Source organism: Cricetulus griseus, chromosome 5 (assembly GCF_003668045.3).
Source record: "Cricetulus griseus strain 17A/GY chromosome 5, alternate assembly CriGri-PICRH-1.0, whole genome shotgun sequence".
Taxonomy (NCBI): Eukaryota; Metazoa; Chordata; class Mammalia; order Rodentia; family Cricetidae; genus Cricetulus; species Cricetulus griseus.
In genome coordinates, this window is record NC_048598.1 from 36,189,165 (window position 1) to 36,213,179 (window position 24,015).

The following is a 24,015-nucleotide window of genomic DNA, read 5'->3' on the forward strand; positions in this document are numbered from 1 at the left end:
TTCCACAACTAAAAACTGAAAAGAAGTTAACTTGTCAGTTGGCTACTCTGTTCTGAACAGATCTGTTCTTTAAACTCCACAAAGAATTAAGATTACAACCATGTACCAAAATCATCTTGGTCTAGTCTTTTCATTTTATGTTTTCTTATAAATTATGAAGCTATGGGAAAAAGTCAATCACCTTTCAAGTGTTTGAGTACAAAGGCATGACTTAGAATAGCAATGATGTGAGCTATTAAAATATAGGGCTCTATGAAACGAGGGTGACTTGTAAAACAGCACACACTTAAGCTTGGACACGGGGACACACACACAGACACACATACACACACCACAATTCCCAACGCCTGAGAGATCTCAAGTCTCCCATGATTCTATATTTATATCAATAACAAGAAACTCAAGTAAAATTTTAAAGGCCTAAAAAAACTGGCAATTTTTCTTAGTGTTTTCATATACACAAGCGGTAATCCACATTTTATCACACTATAAAGTTACATTTAAAAGAATACATGAAATTAAGTTGAATTGATTTTTTTACAAGGCATGATTAAATGGTATTTAAACCAAATGCCACTATGTCAAGATGAATAAAAATATTTAACTGTTCCATTTATTTTGTCAAGATAAATCAATTTCTTAAAAAGTACTATTAAAAGCTGGGTGCTGCAGTGCACATCTGCAATCCTATCATAAACCAGGACGCAGAGGCAGGAGGATCACAAGTTCAAGGCCAACCTGGGCTATAAAGTAAAACATGTCTCAGGAAAAAAAAAATGTCATTTGAACAGAAGTACAGGCTACATTCTCCATATTTCAGAACTCATTACAGCAACTTGTTAATAAAGTGTAAGGAAGCCAGGTGTAGTGCATGCCTTTAATCACAGCAATCTGGAAGCAGAGGCTACACAGAGTAGGCCTGTCTCAAAAATAAATAAATAAATAAATAACAAGACAGAAGTAGAAACTACCAACTTATTCTGTTCATTCTATGGCTAGTATTTCAGGCAAATTTGTCAACTTAGAAGACAGAAGATACTTGACTCTTTTTCACTGGGCACAAGGTAATGAATAAAAAGACTTCAGGTATTATCCAAGCATAAAAAAAAAACGATCAACCAAAAAGCAAGCATGGTTGATAATAGCAAATTGTTCAAGACACATGTTCTCTATCTCAGCAGAGGTTCATGACAGTGTATTTCCTCAAAAGCATCTCCCTCACACATGTGTGCACATCTGTAAACATGGAAACATAGTATCTCCAATTACTAAAGCTATGCATCTACAGATGACATTTGTGACTTGCTGAAACTTAAACTCACAGAGTAGGTGTGCTAACTCAAGAAATTCCACAGTATCATTGTCTATCTTAGACAGTCTCACCACAGCACCCTTTAAGTTAGTGATGTTCCACTGGCATCTTTTGGGTATCAAATGTGTTAATTCTCCCATTATTTCACTATTCAAAGATGATCTATGTGCTTGGGTGACACTTGGCAAAAAACTAGGCTACAGAAAAAAAGGAGCACATCTTCCTGACAGACAGGAATGAAACAGCTCAGCAAGCCCTGAAACTGATCAAACCAGAGGAGGTCAGGTGTGGTCTAAAAAGACTTTCCTCAATTTAAAGTCTCCATGGAAACCACTACAAACATGAGAGAGAGAGAGAGAGAGAGAGAGAGAGAGAGAGAGAGAGAGAGAGAGAGAGAAAGAGTAAGAGAGAGAGAATTAACAGCTGAAAAAAATTATAAAATCTAATTCAGCTTTACAAAGTCATTAAGTCAGACAAAGTATGAGTTACAATTTGGTGATTCTACACTGATCAACAAAAAATGGTAGAAGAAGCTTAAAAAAAAAACAACAGTAATTTGGAATCTTAAGCTTACTGGGAAAATCACATTAGAAAGCAAATTAATTCTTCAAAATTTTTAGAAGATAGTCAGGAATAGAGGTACATGCTTTTAATCCCAGAATTTGACAGGCAGAAGTAGGTGTATCTCTGTGAGTTTGAGACCAGCCTGATCTACCGAGTGAGCTCCAAGACAACCAGAGCTATAAAATGAGACCCTGACTCTGAAAAACAAAAACAAGGCAAAAATTTAGAAGATGACATATAGTTTGTCATTATTATTATAAGATTTTAATGGGATCCCAGCACTAGTTTATGCTAATACAGCCTGAAAAGGCTCAATAAATCTTAACTGAATTAATCCCCAAAGGTAAATTTAACATAGCTACCCTCAATTTTACAGCACAAATAGATATATATTTAAAAAAAACAAAAAACAAAAAACCTGTAGCACTTGGAAGGAAAGAAATATAGCAGAGTAATAGAGAAATCAACAATAGAGAATTCAGGAGGATAAAACACATACAAGAGAAATGCTCAATATGATATCAAAAAATAGTATGTACAAAAAAACCCAAAATTAAATAGTGAAAACAATTTAACTGGTTAGAGTACAAACGTCAGACATTTGAAATATTCAGTCTCTCAATATATAAAATTTTGGCCCATGAATCAAATTTGACAGGGGATAGGTACAGAAAAATAAAATTAACCTCAAAGCTTCTCCATCTAGATTTATCATCCAAAGTTTAAATATTCCCAAATGTTAAGAACTAAAAAATGTAAGGCTAAACTTTCAAAGCAATTTAAAAACTTTAAGTAGTAAACCAGAAGTATAATGCAATGTTAGTAACAGAGGTACAGCTTGGCTATTTCAAGTTTCATCATATGCCTTATTTCTTGACAAAAATATCAATCTCCCTTCACTGTAACAGCCAATACTGAATGCCACATAGCAGGCAGTGAAAATAAGAGAGATTATGGGCTGGAGAGATGGCTTAGAGGTTAAGAGCGCTGACTGCTCTTCCAGAGGACCTGAGTTCAATTCCCAGCACCAACATGATGGCTCACAACCATCCAAAATAAGATCTGGTGCCCTCTTCTGGCCTTCAGGGATACATGCAGACAGAATACTGTATACATAATATTTAAAAAACAAGAAAGAAAATAAGAGAGATTGTTATTCACACATATGCACATATAAACACACACAGAAAAGGACAAAACACCAACAAAGCAGTGGTTCTAGATTGACTTGCTTAATACATTTTTAAGCTTTTTTTTGGGGGGGGGATGGTTTCGAGACAGGGTTTCTCTGTGTAGCTTTGGAGCCTATCCTAGCACTTGCTCTGGAGACCAGGCTGGCCTCAAACTCACAGAGATCCACCTGCCTCTGCCTCCCGAGTGCTGGGATTAAAGGCATGTGCCACCAACGCCCAGTGCAATTTTAAGCTTTTTATTTATATTAAAAATTAAAGTGGTGTCCATTTCAATACCTACCTATACATTACAGACACATATACCCTTGGTTATTTTTATAACATAATACGGTTAAAATTATGAAATTGTAACATTCAGTCCATGTTGAAATTTCACAGTGTAAATCTAAATATAAAGTAATATTTTTCAATACTTCAAATAACCACATAATGATACTGAGATCATTATAGAGATTTTGGCTTAAGAACAGAAAATAAAGAGAAGACAAATTTTCTATTGTTTTACTCTTCCTAATTTATTATGACTCTGCTGATATTCACTTCCGTTCTGGGAGATACAAGGCAGAGTGCTCATCTATAAGCTCACTGGAAACTGATCTGCAACACAGTTCTCTCTTAGAAGTTATCAAAGAAGCATGAGAGAGACCAGCTTCAAATACCAACAGCAGTCCTGGGAAAGGTCACCAAGCTCCAATAAAATTGGACCAAATATCTCAGGATAAGGGAATAGAATATAAAACACACATACACACACCAAAAAAAAAAAAAGCTAGAAAATCTTCCAGTCAGCCTGCCAGAGCCCTAGCTTCCACATCTGTACACAAGGATTATACCCACCCTTCAGGACTGTCAGAAAGGCTAACCAGACTAACTCTGGATTTCACTTAACACATACATAAAAAGCATCAAATGAAGATGCAAGCTTTTTGAGCACAGAATATATTACAATAGAAATAATTATTCATTCCCTAAACTTGTATTATATAACCCCATTAACTTTAGTGTTAACCCTATTTCTAAAATAAACCTGGAATAAAAAATTGCTATGTGATAGAAAAATGCAAAGCAAAATTTATGTACTATAAAGACAAGTAGGGCATGTCTCATTTTTAGAAGAAAAGAATGTTACCTTTCCTAAGCTCACAACCCTCTTTTTATGAACCAAAATGACAGAATATTTACAGTTTTACTAATTTTATCCAAACATATTAAAATTCAACTTAAGGAAAAACTGAAAAACTCCACACATCATGTATTATGTCTACATAATTAAGTAATCATTGTACCTAAAGGAATATAACTAGTTGATAACAATTGATAGCTGTTGTCACTAAGATCCAAATCTAGTTCCAAATAACCTAATCTCACCAGTCCTGGTGTGAACACCAGACATTTATCCCAACCTGGTGTCATTTAAAGATGGAATGTGAAGCCTTAAAGTCAGTCACAAGTTTTGTTTAAGCTATACCACTGCATCTTCATTTTAGGTGAAGAATGAAGCTGTCCTTTATACAAACACACACACACATAGGTTAACAAATCACTTCCTTCCCTCAACTGGCAAACAAGACAGGCAAACCCTAAAGCTCAGACTCGTGCATGCACAGAAGGAATATAGAAACACCCAACGGGGGTGTCCAGGCGTGCACTTCTCACCAGTTCCCCTGGAAGCTAACCAAAAGATTCCAGCCTTTTAAGCCAGGGTTCGAGTAGATTAAATTGGTAATACACCAAAGAGGCAGAACTGCAAGAATTCTACAGCCTCTAAAGTATCCTATTTGAATGCTTTTGTAGTAGAGAAAATAATTTCTCTATAACTTGTTATAATTCTAATTAAAATACTCTGGTTACCTTTTTACTAATGTAAGTTTAAAAATTATTTCTTGAACTAATCAGAAATTGTTCTTACAATATTTTGGGCTTTAACAAGAGGATCCAATTAGTCTACTTAAATGTGCAATTGTTTTACTTAAAACATTCTATCCTACTGTACAAATAAAACGAAGCTTCATTCATTTTACAATAAATGAGGTGCACAGAATACAACTTTGATCCAACTTTCCAATAAATGTAGGTTACCAGGAAATTTGTATTGCTTAATTTTCTTAACTTACATGAACTACATAGGAAAACAAAACCTTTTCTTACTTTGGGGTTTTCACCTACTAACACAAGACTGTAACACTTTTGGATACAAAGATATTAAAATGTTCTTTCTTAAAATATCATCTTGACCCTTAATTCTAATTATTTTAAAATTTTAATTACATCTTAAAATTTTAATTTCTAATAGTTATTTTATTGTGTCTACAAGAGAAATAAACACAGAAAATAAGCACTTGTATGTAGTTCATAGAAAAGGCAGGGTGACGTCTACTATGAAACACTGCCCTCTATAGGACAGTTTTTAAATGACAACTGAATTTATTCAACACAATTTGGTCCAGCCATCAAGTTTTTAATTTTCCTGCCAGCCTTGTTCCTGAAGCAAAATTATTCTACTCTCTAAGACTGTGTTGTCAGTGCTGGGAAAGGGACCCAGGACCTCATGCATGCTAGGCAAGTGCTTCACCACTGAGCTATACCTCAGCCTTCTTTTTACATTTGTGTTCCAAAGCACAGAGACAGGACTGCCAGATGAGTTCAGTTCAGCTTAACAGTTACTAACACAAAGCTCTGTTTGTGGTGCTGTGAATATTGACAGCCTAAATTCTGGCATGTCTGCAGTACAACAAGAAAGAAAGATAACTTCAATTCCAAGTGGCAACTACAACAGAAGAAGGGACCACAGAACACGGTCTGTATTTGCATTCCAGGATGGCTCGAGGAGGAAGGAGAAGGTTCCTGCAGGTGAAGATGAACTGGACAGAGTCTCGTAAAAAGAGGAAGAACAACTGAACTAGTACTGAAAAGAGCGAGGCGTGGGGCAGAAGCATGAACAACTTTGGGCTGCGCTTCAAATCCGGGGGCGTGTAAACATAAAACAACAGCAACAGATGCCAGCACATCTGAGGAAACCTGGAGAGCAGCTTGGGTGCCTTATTCTTAAAGCTTCCTACAGAAGATTTTGATGTGCAACTGCCTCCACCTCCCAAGAGCTGGGTGACAGACAGCTGATTCAATGCATGGGTTTTTAATGAATTATTTACAGATAAAAGACAAGTAGACGGTGCTACCCAAACTGATGAACAGTAGCTTTGCAAAAGCTAGACAGCTACTGGGCATCTAGACAACTACTTTATTTGGCTACTGGAACAAAAGAGAGGAGACTGTCAGTTCTCCCATTATGCTTATTTATTGCTCTACACATAGGTAAAATAAAAATGGGTCTAAGAGTCATCAAACCAGGGAAGCACAGAGAAATGACTTTACTAATGATATCTGAGTAAACTTAAAGATCTAAGAAGGTTTTTTTTTTTTGATTTGGGCTTTTTATTTTTAAGAGAAAGGGAATGATGAATGAAAACTGAAGTATCAACAATAGCACTGAAACTCTAGAAGTCCTGGCAACTCCCTTAATAAAATCCTCATCTTATTTACTATGAGCTTTGCTCCCTCTGGTGGTCACAAGAGGTTTTACTAGGTGTGCGTAGGAAAAAACGGTACAGGATGAAGAAATGCAAAACCACAAGAACTGTCCAGATTCACCGCTTACAAAACCAACAAATACATGCTCAATTTATACCTTTTTATTTACTAAAAACTTTACCATTGTGAAGTATTTCTTGAGACACCAAAACTTATCAGTCTTTGGAACTCTATGTTAATATTTGCAGATGCTCAGTGGTCATGGTACTTGCACAATGCACTGTGATTGCTTACCAACCACCAACACCACCCCACCCCCACCCCCGTAACTCTCTCTCATCCCTTCCCACTCTGCTGACATAAGCATTTGAGTGTCATGGAAGCAGCTCTTCAGAATCACACACCTGGAGCCACACTCTGAAGAACTGGCCTTGATACATGAGTGTGTGTTGCAAGGGACTTTCTAAAGTTCATCTTATACTCTCCCCACTTTTACACTTTATGCTTGCATTAATTGAATTAAGATATCGTTTGCTGGACAATGCAGAATAACACATGTACCTTTTTACAAACTTATGACTGGTGTATGTACACTGTAGAGTGCAAATTTAATCACATTTGTCGTGAGTACTCAAAGGCTTTGTACAGAACTCAAACAGCAGCCATCACACTATTCACCATTGGAAAAAAAAATCTCTTCAAAAGAGCTAGGGAAAATGGCAAGTATTATTTAGCAATCATGAAAACAATCTAATGTTTTAATTTAGAAAAAAAAACTCTTCCAAAACTGTTAATATATTTAACAAGCTATTAAAAAACAGTGGTTTTTGTTTGTTTATTTGTTTGTCCAGAGTAGAAATACACTCAAATTACATCAGAACTCACAATTCAGTGTTCCTGCTTCACTTATCAATGCTATGTATTTATAAGCAAGGCAGATAATTAATACATAGATCAGGGCATCCATACTAAAAAGGGCCTTCATCTCACAAATAAGCTGGCAGGAGGGGACTAGAATACGTTTATTTTCCAACTTCATCAACGTTTGGCAAGACTGCCTTACATATTCATTAAAATTCATCAAACTGAGCACTTAAGCTTTGTGCACTTCGGTACAACTTTTACTTTAAAACAAAACACCTGTGAATACAGAACCTCAATCAACAAATCTGCTGTTCAGAGTCATATTATTTGAAAATTTCAGAACTACTTATGTTCTATTCTAGGCTGGGGCAAATGAGTTGACTGAGGGAACCAGAGCCTGCTCTGCTGGAGAAAGAGGTTACAAATATGACAAGCAGGAAGGTAAGCCTGTGCTCTGACTGCTGGGCTGATTTACAGGTGTCAGCACAAACTTCAGGAAGAAGATGAATAGGTTTATACAGGACACATATGTGGCAATTACATAAGCACATGCATACATGTCTGTTTCTAGATCCCACGTATGTACATGTATACATAGAACTACATGTAGCGCGAATAATAAAAACCCAGAGACAGACATTAGGGTTCAAGCTAAAGATCAGAAAAGAAAAGCAGCCACCTACTAGAGAGTTCTCACCTCTACCAAGGCTCAGACCAAAGTGTGTGTGTGTTTGTGTGTGTGTGTGGGGGGGGGGGGGTCCTGTCCTCAGAGTGACTGCAGACTGCACTGCTCTCCACCAAACCTCAGACACCCTGAGATCTGCACTGATAGTCCAGTCCTCTCTAGTGCTGGGATAAAAGCTGTGAGCTCTGTCTCTCTTTTAGACTGACTCACTCTCATGTAGCTCAGAGTGGCCTTGAACTCACAGAAATCCATCTGTCTCTGTCTCCCAAGTGCTGGGATTAAAGGTGTGGTCACCATTACCGGTGCTCTATGGCTAACTAGTGGCTTAGCTCTGCACTCTGATCTTCAGGAAGCTTTATTTGTTAGATTACAAACAAAATTATCACTACACGTATAAGTGTACCTATCAACATACACATACATTTGAGTGTGTGTATTTCTTAGGTCTATCTGCTGAAGAAGTTAGAAGCAATGTCCCCTGTAGCAAGCACTAAGTATACCAAGCATTCAGACCTTCACTTCTAAATACTATTTTTTATTAAAGGGCCTGGAGGAAAACAGATGATTCCAGGGCTAAGACAAAGAAAGCATCAATGAGCTGGCATAGTGGGTTGAACTGAGTTGAGTCCTCAAAGCAATCAGGTGAAATGGCTCAACAGACCCAGTCTGATGCCTGATGTCCTGAATTTGATCCCTGAGACATACAAGATGGAAGGAGAGAACCAAGTCCACAATTTACCCTCTGATCTCCACATATAAACATCCATCACACACACGCCGGAGGGGGGTGAATAGAATATCTATAACATAAAACATTTTAAAAGGAGGTGAGGGCTGGAGAGATGGCTCTGCAGCTAAGATCACTGTTCTTCCAGAGGACCTGAGGTCAGTTCCCAGCACCCACACAGCAGCTAACAACCACCTATAACTCAAATTCCAGGGGGTCCAATACCATCTTCTGATCTCATGGCTACTACACACACGTGGTACACAGACATACATGCAAGCAAAACACTCATGCACATAAAATAAAAATTTCAACAATAAAAACCCCACATGTCCAAGTCTCCTAACCTTGGGCATCCTAACCTTGAAGATGTCTTTGCATGAGTGTGTTTGGTGACTCAACAGTAATCTCTGTACTTTGGAGGTTGAGGTACAGGATAACAAGTTTGAGGCCAGCCTCTGCTATACTGTGAGATGGTGTCTTTAAAGGAGATGGGGGATGAGGATAAAAAAATCATCGTCACAGATGTAAACTGACGTCATGCTGGATTAGGGTGGACTGATGCCCTCACACAAGAAATGAGAGGGAGATTCAGATAGAGAAACCTAGCCATGTGAATACAAAGACAGACACTCAAGTTATGCCACCATGATGGCTCTTCTTGGTTGCCAACCTGATACACCTTGGAAGAGGGAGCTTCAACTGAGGATTTGCCTCCAACAGACCGGCTTATGGGCATGTCTGAGGGGCATTTTCTTGATTGCTAATTGCCTAGTCCACTGTGACCAGTACCATCCCTAGGCAGATAGGCCTGGGTTATACAAGAATAGGAGCCTGAAAGAGGCCCAGCAAGCACAATTCCTTCATGGTCTCTGCTTCAGTTCCTGCCTTTAGGTCCTGCCTTTAGTCTCTGTCTTAACTTCCCCTGGTGATGGACTGTAACCTATAAAGCCAAACAAACCTTTTCTCCCCAAGTTACTTTCCAGTCACTGTTTTATCACAGCAACAGAGAAGCAACCTAGGACAGCCACCACAAGGCATGGAATGTCTGCACACCATCAGAAGATGAAGAAGAAACGATGTTTCTCTACAGATGCTAATTCCTCCTTTCAGACGTCTACTCTCCAGACTAAGAAAATAAATTTGTTGTTTTAAGCAATTATAGCACTTTGTTACAGCAGCATTAGGAAACTAATAGAGCTTGGAATATCTTGTGTCAGTAGAAAGAAAAAATGTTACAAGGTAGAGCATATGAAAAGGATACAGGCTCTAGTTTTAAGTTTCTCTTGGTAGACAAATTATTTCAACGTATTATACTGCATGAATAAACAGAAATCCGTAAGTCTATACAATATAAACACACGAATGTTGGGAAAGGCAATCAACCATGGGTGCTGAAAATCCCTATACACCCTTGCTCAATTGATCAGGCCCTTAGCACTCTCAATGTAGGCCACTGTCAGAATGTGTGACCAACAAGACACCTTTGAAAATGCAGTAACATCTCTATGACCCCTGACAAACAGCAGGCTTGCTATAAGTTGTGAATTCCCATAGCTCAGTGCTCTTTCTTTCCCTCTAGCTCAATGCACTACATATGCAGAAATTCAACTAACCCTAGCATGTCTTCCCTGTGGGACTGTGGAGATGGGACTCAGGAGATGTGGGAAACTGATGCAAACCAAATGAAGCTCATGCAGTTTGCCATGCCATGAATAATAAGTCTTTGGGCTCTAACCCAGGAGCCAGAAGACTTCTGCCAGCCAGAAACAGGCTAACTTAGCTTGCAAACAAGGCAAAAAAAAACCTCAAATATTTCACACTTCTTTTCTTAACGGACAGATGGGTGGACGACGGGTGGATGATGGATACATGGAGAAATTGAGCAATGAAAAGCTCCTTATGTCTTAGTTAGGGTTACTATTGCTGTGATAAAACACCATGACCAACTTGGGGGAAAGGGGCATATTAGGCTTATGCTTCCACATCACAGTTCATCATCAAAGGAAGCCACGACAGGAACTCAAGCAGGGCAGGAACCTGGAGGCAGGAGCTGACGCAGAGTCCATGGAGGAGTGCTGGTTATTGGTTTGCTCACATTACTTGCTCAGCCTGCTTTCTCATAGTAGCCAGGACCACCATGCCAGGGGCAGCACCACCCACCTTGGGCTGGGCCCTCCCACATCAATCTAAACTAAGAAAATGTCCCCACAGGCTTGCCTATAGCCCATCTTATGAAGGCATTTTATTAAATGATGTTCTCTCCTCTCTGATAAGTCTAGCTGTGTCAAGATGGCATAAAATTAATCAGGACACCTTCATACAGTTTAATGTCAAATAATAAAAATACAACAAACAATGAAGTTAGAAAACCCTTAATTAATGTTTAAAACTAGTAGATGAAATCTTATCAGGAAAAGATATGTATATAGATAGTCTCAAAGTGCTCCTCACAAATTAATCAATTATAAAGAAATATGAACTTCTCTGACATCACCATTACTGGAACAGAGATCATGTACTTGCTGGTAAAATGCATTAAGGACACACTTCTGTGTTATTCCTCCTAAAATGTGTAATCTGAAGCTAATTATAAGCAATCCAAACTGAGAGAAATTTTCCAAAGTAGCTTGCTTATCAAAACAAAACAAAACAAACAAACAAACAAACAAAAACCCCACAGGTAAAAAGGAAAAAGAAACTGCTGCAGATTAGAAGAGCCTAAAGAAACATGACAAGTGAATATAATGCAAAACTCTAAATCAGGTCATGGTAGGAATTTTAGAAATGACTAGAGAGGGCATTGCTAAAGGAAATGAAACACTAGAATATGCAGTTAAGTTAGTGAATTTACTAACTTAAAATACAGACAATAGTTGTTAACTTCTAAGATTTTTGTGGCAATTTCAAAGGATGGCACATGTAAACCTAGTCCATACAGTGTTTTTATTTCACTTCTTATCAACAAACTTAGCAAAAGAAAGTAACTTCTCTTTTTGTTCTTGGCTCTGGGACTTGAACCTAGGGCTTCAGAATTGCTAAGCAAGTGTTCTAACACTGAGCTCACCTCTAGTCCATGAAAATCACTCATTTTATCCTAAATGATTAATGTCAAATCTAAATGTCAAAGCTCGCCTGATATCAAAAGCAAAGAAGAAAAAAGAAGTCAAAAAGGATCACCCAGGGTGTGTAAACTAAAAAAGAAATGGATACAACACACAACTGCACACACATACAAATATATAGAAATGAAATGGATACAACACACAACTGCACACACACACACAAATATATAGAAATGAAATGGATACAATACACAACTGCACACACACACAAATATATATGAAATTAAAAACTCTTCTTTACAAAATGGCAGGTTTTTGATGTTGTTATTTGCCTTTTGTTTTGTTTCAGTTTTTTTGAGACAGGGTTTCAGTATGTAGCTTGGCTATCCTGAAATTCCTTATGTAGACTAGGCTGAGATTTGCCCAGCTCTGCTTCTGCCTGACTGTCTTTACAAGACTGCAATGTTAATTTTGTTTTCTTTTTTTTTTGGGGGGGGGGATCAAGACAGGATGTTGTGGAATATTAAGATGTGTTACATTTGTTTATGCTGTGGGATATTTGTTTAATGATGCAAAGATGTGTTGCATTCTTTTATGTTGCATTAGTTTAACTCTGTGAAGCTGTTACTTTGCCTGCCTAAAACACTTGATTGGTCTAATAATGAGCTGAATGACCAATAGCTAGGGAGGAGAGGACAGGCAGGGCTGGCAGGCAGAGAGAATAAATGGAAGAGAGACGAGACAGGAGAATAAAAAGGAGAAGAGGAGGATACCAGGGACCAGCCACACAGCCAGCTATGGTGTAAGAAGAAAGATGCATAGAATAGAAACAGGTAAAAGCCCAGAGACAAAAGGTAATTTAAGTTAGGAAAAGCTGGCTAGAAACAAGCTAAGTTAAGGCTGGGCATTCATAAGTAAGAAGATATCTCCATCTATTTATTTGGGAGCTGGGTGACAGCCCCCCAAAGATTAAAACAAAACAAAACAAAACAAAAAAACTACAACAGGGTTTCTCTGTGTAGGCCTTGCTGCCCTGGAACTCACTGTATAAACCAGGATGGCCTTGAACTCAGAGATCTGTTTGCCTCTGCCTCCCAAGTGCTAGGACTAATGGTGTGCACCACCACTGCCTGGCAGTATTAAAATATTTTTAGAATAAGGCATTATTTGATCCCCATCAAAACCAACAAAAAAGTAAAATTTCATAATTATTCTAAGATGACATATTTTATTATTAAATAAAGATTTCATAAGAAAAAAACTGTCTAATCACCCAAAATCTGCACACATGTAAGAGTCATAGTAGAAATGTACTACATAAGTAAGGTACGGAAGGTTACAAAAAGAATCACAAATTCAATCATATACCAGAATTTATATACTCAAATGCCTTCAAAGGCCATGAGCCAGACAGAAGTAGCCAACTGTAAACCAGCAGGAAAGCACCAAGACCACAGTGCCAAGACCTAGAAATGCAGGCTGAGCTCAGTTCAGGAGGCATCTATTTGACTACTGAACCTCAGACCCTGAGGACATTTGTGACATATGCATACTGCTACTTTACAAAAGATTACAAAATGGAGAACAGTGAATATTCATAAACATCCAAGGGAGGAGGGACTTTTCCAAGGTCCCCAAAAGGAAGTCACAGCAGTGAAGCTGTTTTGCTGGCCATCTCTTAAGTCTTTGGGCTCTTAAGATCCACTTTAATATGTCAACACACACATTTTAAGGTTCCTAACAACTCTTTAGACTCCATGACTGATGTGACAAATCTTTTTCATACTGGTAACAACTGATGTGCCCATGAAAAAGCTACTACAAAACACTTGCACAGTTTTAATTCATTCACTCTAAAACGTTTGCCCATATATTGTGACATAAGACTTGTGACCAAGAGTGGTGGTACATGCCTTTGGTCTCGGCATTCAGGCAACAGAGACGAGTGGATCTCTCTGAGTTTGAGACCAGCCAGAGTTAGAGAGACGATCTCAAAAGCAAAACAAAACTAAAAATTACCTGTATTTGCAATCATTATGACCCAAACTCTATCCTATATACTTTTTCGTCAGTTTTTTGTTTTGTTTTGTTTTTCTTTTTAATATTTTAAGTGGAGCTGGAGAGAAAACACAGCAGTTAAGAGTGTGTAGCTCTTCTAAGAACCTAGATTCAATTTCCAGTGTCCACACAGTGGCTCACAACCACCTGTAATTCCAACTCCAGGGGGTCAAATGCCCTCTTCTGCATTCTGTGGGCACCAGACACGTACGTGGTACACATACATACATGCAAGTACTCACACATACATTAAAATAAAATAAAATCTTTAAGAATGTATATTTCAAGGGCTATCAAGATGGATTAACGGGGAAAGATTCTTGCTGCCAAGCCTAACTACCTGAGTTTAGTCCTTGAGAGCCACACAGTAAAGGGAAAAACACATCCCCCTGCAAGTTGTCTTCTGACTTCCAAATGTACATGGTACAAGCATACACATATTTTTAAATGGCTTTTAAAATATTTCAAAACAAAATGACAATCCCATCTGTACTAAAGTCTTTAGTCTTTTGAGGCATTCTCCATAGGTGTCCTAGAAAGGCAGGGTTCATGTAATGTGAACATTATCCAATGGCCCTAACATCTGTAGACATTTTTTCCCATACCATTCTCTAGAATTTATGTATTACTGAACATAAAACTTAATGTGTTTTATCGTCATTATCATGGTTTAAACTATATAATGGAAGAAATAATTTTGTGTTTTTCTTGTATTTCTATCGACAAGTATCTCAAACTTGCACAGTAAATGCTCATCAAAACCATCAAACAAGAGTTGGAGTGTTAAGTCAGTGGTGAAGAACACTTGTTCCTGTTGGTTCCCAGCACCCACTGGTGGCTCACAATCCTACTATAACATGATTTCTGAGGAAACTGATGCCCTCTATAGCCTCCAAGGGCATTGCACTCATGTAGCGTACATACTTACATGCAGGCAAAACATGCATACATATAAAATAAATAAATCTAAATTGTTTTAATTGAAAGAAATTTTCTTTTTCCCAAGACGATGATGATTTCCAGATAAATTCCAAATTCTGACATAAATTCTGTTCTTATAAGATGAAATTATACTTCTAAAAACTCTCTACTACTCCCAGGAGATCTCTGCAACCACTGCTGTTCATATTAATATTTAAGTAGTTATTTTTTAAAGATTTATTTATGTATTATGTACACAGTGTTCTGTCTGCATGTATGCCTGTAGGCCAGAAGAGGGCACCAGATCTCATTATAAGTGGTTGTGAGCCACCATGTGGTTGTAGAAATTGAACTCAGGACTTCTGAAAGAGCGTCAGTGCTCTTAACCTCTGAGCCATCTCTCCAGCCCTTAAGTAGTCATTTTCACAGATAAACATTACTATTACCTCATAGTCTTTTGACATTTAGGAGAAAGATGAGTTTTCAGAAAGCATTATGTATATTTAGTAAGTCTTACCTGAGGTTTCCATCCTGGATCTAGTTTTTTAACTGCTGCGATGTATTCCTGCATCGCTTGCCTAGGGCTGGAGTCACCAAGGGCTTTCCATGCTTCCCTACAACACAGAATAGCCACAACCTTCATTAATGATGAAAAGCGCCAACAGTACATTTTCTTCCTTTTTTTTTTAAGATTTATTTATTATGTATACAGTATTCTGCCTGCATGTCTGCAGGCCAGAAGAGGGCACCAGATCCCATTACAGATGGTTGTGAGCTACCATTCGGTTGCTGGGAATTGAACTCAGGACCTCTGGAAGAGCAGCCAGTGCTCTTAACCTCTGAGCCATCTCTCCATTACCCAACAGCACATTTTCTAAACAGGATCTTGCTATGCGGCCCAGGCTGACCTTTAACTCACACATCACATCCAGCTAGTGTATTTCTTACTAATATTTTGCACATACAAGTTTCAAGGGTCTGAGGACACAAAGATAAACTGTGCAGAGGAGAAGCGCTCCACTTATGCTTTTACACTGGTAGACAAGGATAAAATTAAAATTCATTAACCTACCGCAAGGACCTTTTGGAAATTTTTCCCCAACTGCCTTCTCTCATGAAATTTTAGAACACAGATATCTTTGTCTACCTGCTGAATTTTGAAATAACACAAATTATAGTAATCTAAGATTTAATTAGTTTCCCTAAATCCAGTGTTCATCACTATTGAGACTGTAGCGTTTATAGACCAGTACGGTACTTCCCATCATACAAATTAACTGTTCAGGCTACCAGGACAGGCAGCTTTGTTTACCCCAGCCAAGTCTTCCCACTTTTAAGCAGGTTTCTCTATAACCATATAGACAGCCCAGTCCTCTTCTCATTACCCTCCTGCTCCTACGAATAAAGCAAGATCTTCCTAAGGGTTTCTTAAATTTTCACTGACTCTCTTGACAGTTACTTAACATATAACACCTCACCCCTAAATATATAAGCTTATATCAAACTTGGGAATCATATCAATTCTATAACATGGAAACAATCTATTCAGATTCCCTTAGTTGTCACAACAATGCCCTGTATGACTTTGTTTTTCCAGACCAGAAATGAATCAAGCCTCACACACAGCACTGAGTTTCATTTATCTCTTTCATATGCTGACATTTTTAAGAGTCAAAAACAATAATTTTACAAAATACCACTCAGTTTGGATTTGTCTAATTGTATTTTCTCCTAAATAGTGTTCTTGTCATGAATAATCATGATTAAAATTAGATTAAATATTTAGGTAAGAATAATATGTAAGTAGCATGTCCTTTACAATGGGTGGCAGTAAGGACACAGGATGTCAGCTAATATACTGATGAGTTGGTATGGCAATATCACACAGTTTTCTGCTTTACTAGTTAATAAGAGTGGCTATAAAATATATAAACTTTGGGAGGCAGAGAATCACTGAAAACCATGGAGAACTGGGCAATGAATAAGGAAAATGATGAAGTGATACATTTCAGGGTAAAAGCTACATATGACATTCTCTAGATACTAAAATTCCAGAAACTGCTTATCATCAACAGAGAACATTTGTAACAAAATGTAAAAGGAAGCACTGAAGATATACCACACACTGAAAAAAAGAAGCTCATCTCAACTCAAGAGTGTGGTGGCAGCATAAGTGACTGGCACCCAGGTTCAAGCTTAGCCCCTCCTCACAGCGGAATTCTGGCAGCTGCTATTGTCCAGAGCACATTCGGTGCAGGGCAGTATTAGGATATATAATCAAATGCAAGGGTTATTAGCATTTTTTTCTCTCTAAAACCACATTTCATTCTTTAAAAAAAAAAAAAAAAAAAATTCTACCCTGGGACTGGATAAGAGCACTTGGTGCTTTTGCAGAGAACAGAGACTCAGTTCCTGGCCAGCACCCACATGGTAGCTCACAACCATCTGTAAATTCAATTCCAAAGGCCTCTTCTGATTTCAGTGGGCACCACATCCATGCAAATAAAATCAATAAATCTAAAAACAAACAAAACAACAACAATAGAAAACTATCCTAAAAGACCTTCAATACAAGAAGTAATTAGCATAAATACAGGAAGGTGTTCCTTGGATATGTTATAGGCCTGCTGGAAACCACGTGACTTAGACTCCAAAGGACTGTGGTTGATACTGACAGAATACCAAATTGGAGTGGGCAGCTTTAACTGTATGTTTACAGTCATGTTCACATGCTTAACTCTGAGTTTCAAAATTTCAGCAATTACTGAAATATAGGAATACCTCCTTAACATACTGATCACAAAGCAATAAATAACTCGACCCTCAACACTAATTTTACCACTGGGGCTGATGCACAAAAGTCTTCCCTTTTGTAACTATGTTCACTATTGTTTAACACTTTCTCTTTTTTTCACTGAAGCCAGGTAAGGAAAAATAATATGAGAGACTCTCTGAATTATAGGTTAAAAAAAATGTATTCAGAATAGAGTGAGCCTATATCAGGTTTTAGATTTTTTTCTCCACAATTCTTTACAAAAAACTGTGACAAGCACTTCTTTTCTGTAGGGCAGAGGCAGAGACAAGTAGGAGGTGGGGATTTATCTTGTTCTTTGCCTTTCTTCTGTATGTGAGAAGTGGTTCCCCAGAGGCTATCTACAAGAAACAACCTTGAGCAATAAGATAAAGGGCTCTCTCACGGGAGTGCACCTGTGCTCTACCTACCTACATACTAACACCAGTGATGAAGACTTAGCTGAAAGCAGATTGCTTTAATCCCTTTCCCACTGCCTGTCACTAGCAGCCAACCTCGGAGAGATTAACATAGAAAGAATTCTTTAATCTGTTAACCCCTTTCTAATTCCTAAACCCCTAAGTCATTTCCAGCAACCTTACTAAAGATCCCAAGAATGTTTCTTACCATTTTTGCTTCCCTTCAAAATCAAAGAAGTTTGGTTTAGGAATATTGCAGTTTCCAACTTTGACCTAAAAGAGGAAGGGGGGGGGGGGAAATAACAAGAATTTATTTTAGTTTTCTAAAGAATGTCTAAGGACTTTTTATTTTTCAAATTTATTATGTATATTTAGTAACTATAGATTAGAAAATATTTAAATATATATAGGATAACAATTTTAACATTCTCTGCAAAGCAGACAAAAGTTCAAATACTTCAAATTAAAAACACCAGCAGCACCAGGTGTGGTGATGTACACCTTTAGCAGGGGCAGGTGACTCTCCGTGCACTCAAAGCTCTCTATGAGTTCAGGGCCCTCCTATTCTACACAATGTACTCCAAGCCAGGCAGGACTACACAGTGAGACTCTGTCTAAATTATCTAATTACTTATATGAAAACACCACCTAGGCTTTCTATATGAGGTAATTGCTAAGTAATACTGTAACTTATAAAACAAGCTACAGATAAAATTATAGTCTTTACTGCCATTAAAATAGAATTTTATGCTGGGCAGTGGTGGCTCACCCCTTTAGTCAGCACTCCAGAGGCAGAGGCAGGTGGATCTCCCTGAGTTCAAGGCCAGCCAAGGCTACATGTCTTGAATCCGGCACCAAAATATAATTTTCTAAGTTGTAATTTATTCCTGTGTGTGGTGTGTGCGTGCCGGGGATTGGGAAGGTCAGAGGGCCGCTCTGTTGTGCAGGTTCTCTTTCGGGCTTCCACAACACATGCTTTACATGCATAACCATTTCACCGGTAATTAACAGAAGTTAAAGTTTGGTTTTTCAGAATTCATATATATTGGGTTTTTTTATGATCATTTTCACGACTCTACTAGCATTTTATCTCTCCTCAAATCTAGGATAAATTGTACTAAAAATGTACTATTTTAAAAGAGACACATTGGCCGGGCATGGTGGTGCATGCCTTTAATCCCAGCAATCTGTGAATTCAAGGCCAGCCTGGGCTACAGAGTGAGTTCCAGGACACCCAGGAATACACAGTGAAAACCTGTTTCAAAACAAACAAAACAAGAACCTAAATAAAAAGCACCACAGTAAATAAATTTAGACGTCAAAAGCTGGGGTGGGACTTAGGTGTGTCAACATAATATAAACCCCAAGTGGTCAATACTTACGTTGTTTTAACTCCTGAACCCCCTTACTTCTACCTCTCAAAGCTAGGGGGGAGGAGGGGTAATCCTGAGTGCTGGGATTAAAGGTGTGTGTGTGTGTGTGTGTGTGTGTGTGTGTGTGTGTGTGTGCACGCGCGCGCGTGCACCAGCCAAGATCTAAATTTCTAATCTATATATATGGCGGATAAAATCTACACATACTAAAGCTCTTTGGAGAGTTTAATTCTAAGAGGCAAAAGAAATCACAGGAACCACATAACCAGAGTTCGAGAACTCCTGTTTCAAGTTCTGCTTTCATGGCCAGAGAAGCTCAAAATCAGTATGCATGTTCTAGCTCAGGCAACGCAGGAGGAAGAACCTTTTGTTTTTTGACTATTTAATTTTATTCATTTTGTGTGTGTATGTGAGCTGGACACTTGCAAGCCACAGTGTGTATGAAAGTCAGAGGATAACTTTCAGGTCAGTTTTCTCTCTCTGACATGAGTTCCAGAGATTGGATTCAGGTTGTCCAGCCTGCTGGGCAAATGCTTTTATACACTAAGCTGTTTCACTGGCTGCCCTAATTCCTCATCTCCTACAACATTTCCGTATGAGTAGGCATGCCTGGTGCCTGCCAAGGCTGGAAGAGGTCATCAGATCTACTGGAAATGGAGTTACAGACAGGTGTAACCTGCCACTTGTGGGTCCTGGAGACTGAACCCAGATCTTATGCAAGAGTGACAGGTACTCGTAACCACTGGGCTAGCTTGCTAGCACCCCCACCTTTGTTTTTAAGCAAAATATTTTACTATAATTTTCAAAAAAATCCAGTCCTATAAGTAGGCAAAAGTTGCATGGCCTGAGTACTATAGTTGGTATTTATAGTCTGTCCCCTTTTGTAGATGTAGCAAAGTCCAGCAGTTGATATGATTTTAGAGATGCCAGACTGGCCAACTACTCAGATTAGCTAAATCAGCAACTGAGGTCAATGACATATCCTGCCTCAATGAATATGGTAGAGAGCAAGTGAAGAAGATATCAACTCGCCATCAATCTCTAGCCTCTACACACATATACATACATACACACACACACACACTCTACACATGTGAATACAGACACAAGAAAAAATAATAAATTATACCTTTAAAACATTTATTCACTTATTTAAAAATAAATCTAGTACATGGTAATGTAAATTTTTCATAAAAAATTACTACACTCTAACCTAAAAAGAGAAAAAAACCAGGAAAATTGCTCTGCCATTTTTAAAAATCTCTTCACTATTGGGCATACTTGTATTGTCATACTTCTGCATCCAATCTCTCACTGTACATTTGGTTTGGATGGAGCCCATGAAGCAGTTTCAGTTTCACATAAACACACTGTTAGAAATTACTATTTGTGTAGCACTCCCACCAACTATGGAGATTCTTTGATACAAAACTCAACAAATGGTAGTTTCTCCAAGATTAGTTATGATGTGGAATCTGAACTTACTGTGAATCTTTTATACAGTTATAGTGAAAACCACTCCCCTGGTTTTCATTTTGATTGGAACTTTTGCTCAAACTGATTTTTAACATTACTCCATGAAAAGATATTTAGAAAAGATTCCATTCAGTCATTCAGCATTTCCAAATGTTGACATTATACATGAGCGAAATTTCACACTCATTACTGCCAGCATCGCATGAAGAGTACTATATAAGCTGTCAAGCTCACTGTGGCAGACCCCCACTTTTTCCAAACTTCTACTTTTCATTTGACAACTCAAATATGATCACTGGCAACAAATATTTACAGCTGTTTTCCAGGCTCACTTCTTTCATTTTCAAGAAACTATCTGTCAAACACCCAAATCTAAACAATTTATATAGTTTTTGATAAGTAAAAATGAAGTCCCATGGAAAAAGGACATAGTTAAGTTTGTGACTCAATTACAGCTGTGATTTTCCCATTTCCTCAAAATCGCCAATATAATCTGGTAACAGAAGTGCTTGTGTGTTTCTCCCATCACACAATTGTTTGTTTGTTTTGGGATGGCGTCTCATTGTGTAGCTCTGGCTGACCTGGCACTTACTGTGTTTACCAGGCTGGTCTTGAACTCAACGGCCGATCACTGACTTTACCTCCCCAAAGCACAGCCTGCACAATCACACCCTGAATCACACAAAATGTTGAACAAGACTTGTATACCAATCTCTCTCGGGCCACACCATTATTAGCAAGATCACTCCATTCAGTGTATCTTTAAGAATACAGAACAGGTCAGAAAGATGGCTCCATAAGTAAAGATGCTTGCCACTCTGCCTGATGACCCCTATGATGGATGGAGAGAACCAAGTCCTGCAGGTTGTCCTCTGACCTCCACCTGAACACTGTCACACATGTGTACACACTAAAAACGTAATCAGAAATACATGAGGGTCCTCACACTTACCTAAAAAAGAGAATTCAGGAGAAATATATAACTATACCAAGAGGCATTTTCTCTATTCTAATAAAATAAGAGGTTTATTATCCAGAGCTTCATTTCTTTCAACGTTTCCAAGAGCTGGGGTTTTCCTGAGCTGCTATTTAAGTCATCATCAATTTTTCACATTTCCCATCTAGATTCCTTAAGTAACCCTGTAAGCCTCTGGAGGGCAGTGTCATGTTCTTTCATCTTTGCATTCTCTGTAGACATGACATCTAGTGTTAGGCTGAACTGTATCTGTTAACTGTGATAAAGCAATTGTTTTTTCCTTTTGGTACCTAACTTTGAATGATAAATTAGTTTTACATATGTAACTCATACATTTCCTTATCGTTAGGTAAAGTTCAGTCTTACGAGTCAGAAACTACTTTAATTCTAATATATCCATGTGACCTTCTGAGCTGCCTACTCCCCTGGGTTTTTTGTTGTGTATTTGTAAAAGAAAGTGATGATGGAAGCTGAGTCAAGAGTTCATCACCTGCTCCTCATGTTGCCAACATGGAACCCTATACAAAAAGAGGTGTGGGGGGGGCTATATCTAACAGAACCAAATTCAGCCAAAAGCATGTCAACTATATTTAGAGTTTCTAAAAATCGCAATAGTAACAGTGTATTGTGTTTTATATAGAGAAATATTCTCTTAAACTTCAAATTTATTGTTAACATTACCATATTTTCTATCACATGTTCTTTTGGCAGCAACGAATGACAAAATTTTATTTTGTCATTCTCGTTTTTGTAAAGGTTCAGGCGCAAGGCCACTAATGAGAGAACAGAAATAGTGTCAGTGTCCAGTCAAGTAAATAATCATTCGTAAGATAGCAGGGGGATTTTTCCATGTCCGGAATGATGCTATTCTCTACCGTCAACAAACACACACAAAAGAAAAAGAAAAAAAAAAAAACTTAACACATACACACACACACTTCATTACATTCCACCATTAGCCCGGCACACCTCTGTAAGTTTTTGGAGGAAGACGCCCGTGCCCTGTCTTATCCACCCATCTTTTACCTGCTTGTACCTGGCATACAGGTACAAGAGCTGCTCCCTGCTGGCCACATGAACCAGGCCTTGGACGTGTGCAGCAGCCTTCTCAAACAGCTCGTCCAGGTTCCGGGATGCCTCGGTCTCAGGGTTCTGGGAGGATTCCATCTCACCGGAGTCGTCCCCGGAGCTCAGTTCCCCACCGCTGTCGCCTGTGGTGGCCCCTGCGGGTAGGAACGGGGTGGCCATGTCCACTAGCTCGATATGCTCTGTCCTCACTGGTGTGACGCCTCCTCCCGGGCCTGGACCACTAGTCTGGTGCGAAGCCCGGGCAGCAGTGGGACGCCGCTAGCTGTGTGGCTTTCTCAGGTGACTCTGCCACTTGACCTGCCCGGGGGCGTAGGGCCGCCTCTGCGAAGCCTGGCAGCTCTCCCCGGGCCGCCCCGTCCTCCTTCGGCTTTCCTCGGTCGGACCGAGTGCCTGGCCTCGCCCGGGTCGCTCCAACGGCGCGGGGGTCTGGAGGCCGCTAGGCAGGGAGGTGATGGGAAGCCACCGGCGCGCGGCGGACCACTGCCACCGGAGCTAGGTGGGGAAGCGCGGGGCGCGAGCTCGGCGGGACGCGCTCCGGAGCACGCGCCCGTGGCTACGCCGCCCCGCCTGCCCCGCGTGCGAGCCCACGCCCTTCCCCGAACGGGGTCGTGGGTTAGGGCGGAGAGAGTTGGAGAGACCGGCCTCAGTTATGGAGGAGTTTGCTCGTGGTTTGAGGCTAATTCGGAGTCACAAACTCCGGAACTCATCCGGATAGGCCCCCGGGGAAGGGGAAGGAGGCGGTCCATTCGGTGGTGTAGCTGCAGAATCGGCGTCGCGGGAAACAGGGAGTTGAGGAGGAAAGTTCCGCTTTCTCCTAACCACCCAAGTCAGTGCTACCCAGGCTCCCACAGACCCTCTCTTGCCTGTTCCTCGATATCTTGGCTGTGTTTTGAATGGCAAGTGAACGGCTGATGGAGCCTTCACTGCCCCACCGTGTGTCTAAATAGCCAAATGACCTTCCTCAATGTTTTGTT

General features: G+C 39.2%; 1 protein-coding gene across 4 annotated transcripts in view; it reads right to left on the reverse strand.

Annotated features, from left to right (window-relative positions):
- Window positions 1–23,794, reverse strand: part of Acbd6 (acyl-CoA binding domain containing 6) — a 139,643-nt gene extending 115,849 nt beyond the window's left edge. Inside the window, exons 1-3 of one of the 4 annotated variants that reach the window (XR_003485678.2) lie at window positions 22,979–23,793; window positions 18,336–18,400; window positions 15,435–15,531 (exon numbers count right to left, since the gene is read on the reverse strand). Coding sequence is in view for 3 of the 4 variants with exons in the window: in XM_027417342.2 (XP_027273143.1) it covers window positions 15,435–15,531; window positions 18,336–18,400; window positions 22,979–23,200 (384 nt within the window). In the remaining variant the exon portion in view is untranslated. Of the gene's footprint in view, window positions 1–15,434; window positions 15,532–18,335; window positions 18,401–22,978 lie in introns of all 4 variants that reach the window. The other 3 variants (XM_027417342.2, XM_027417341.2, XM_027417343.2) reach the window with 3 other exon arrangements.
- Between the last annotated feature and the right edge of the window lie 221 nt (window positions 23,795–24,015).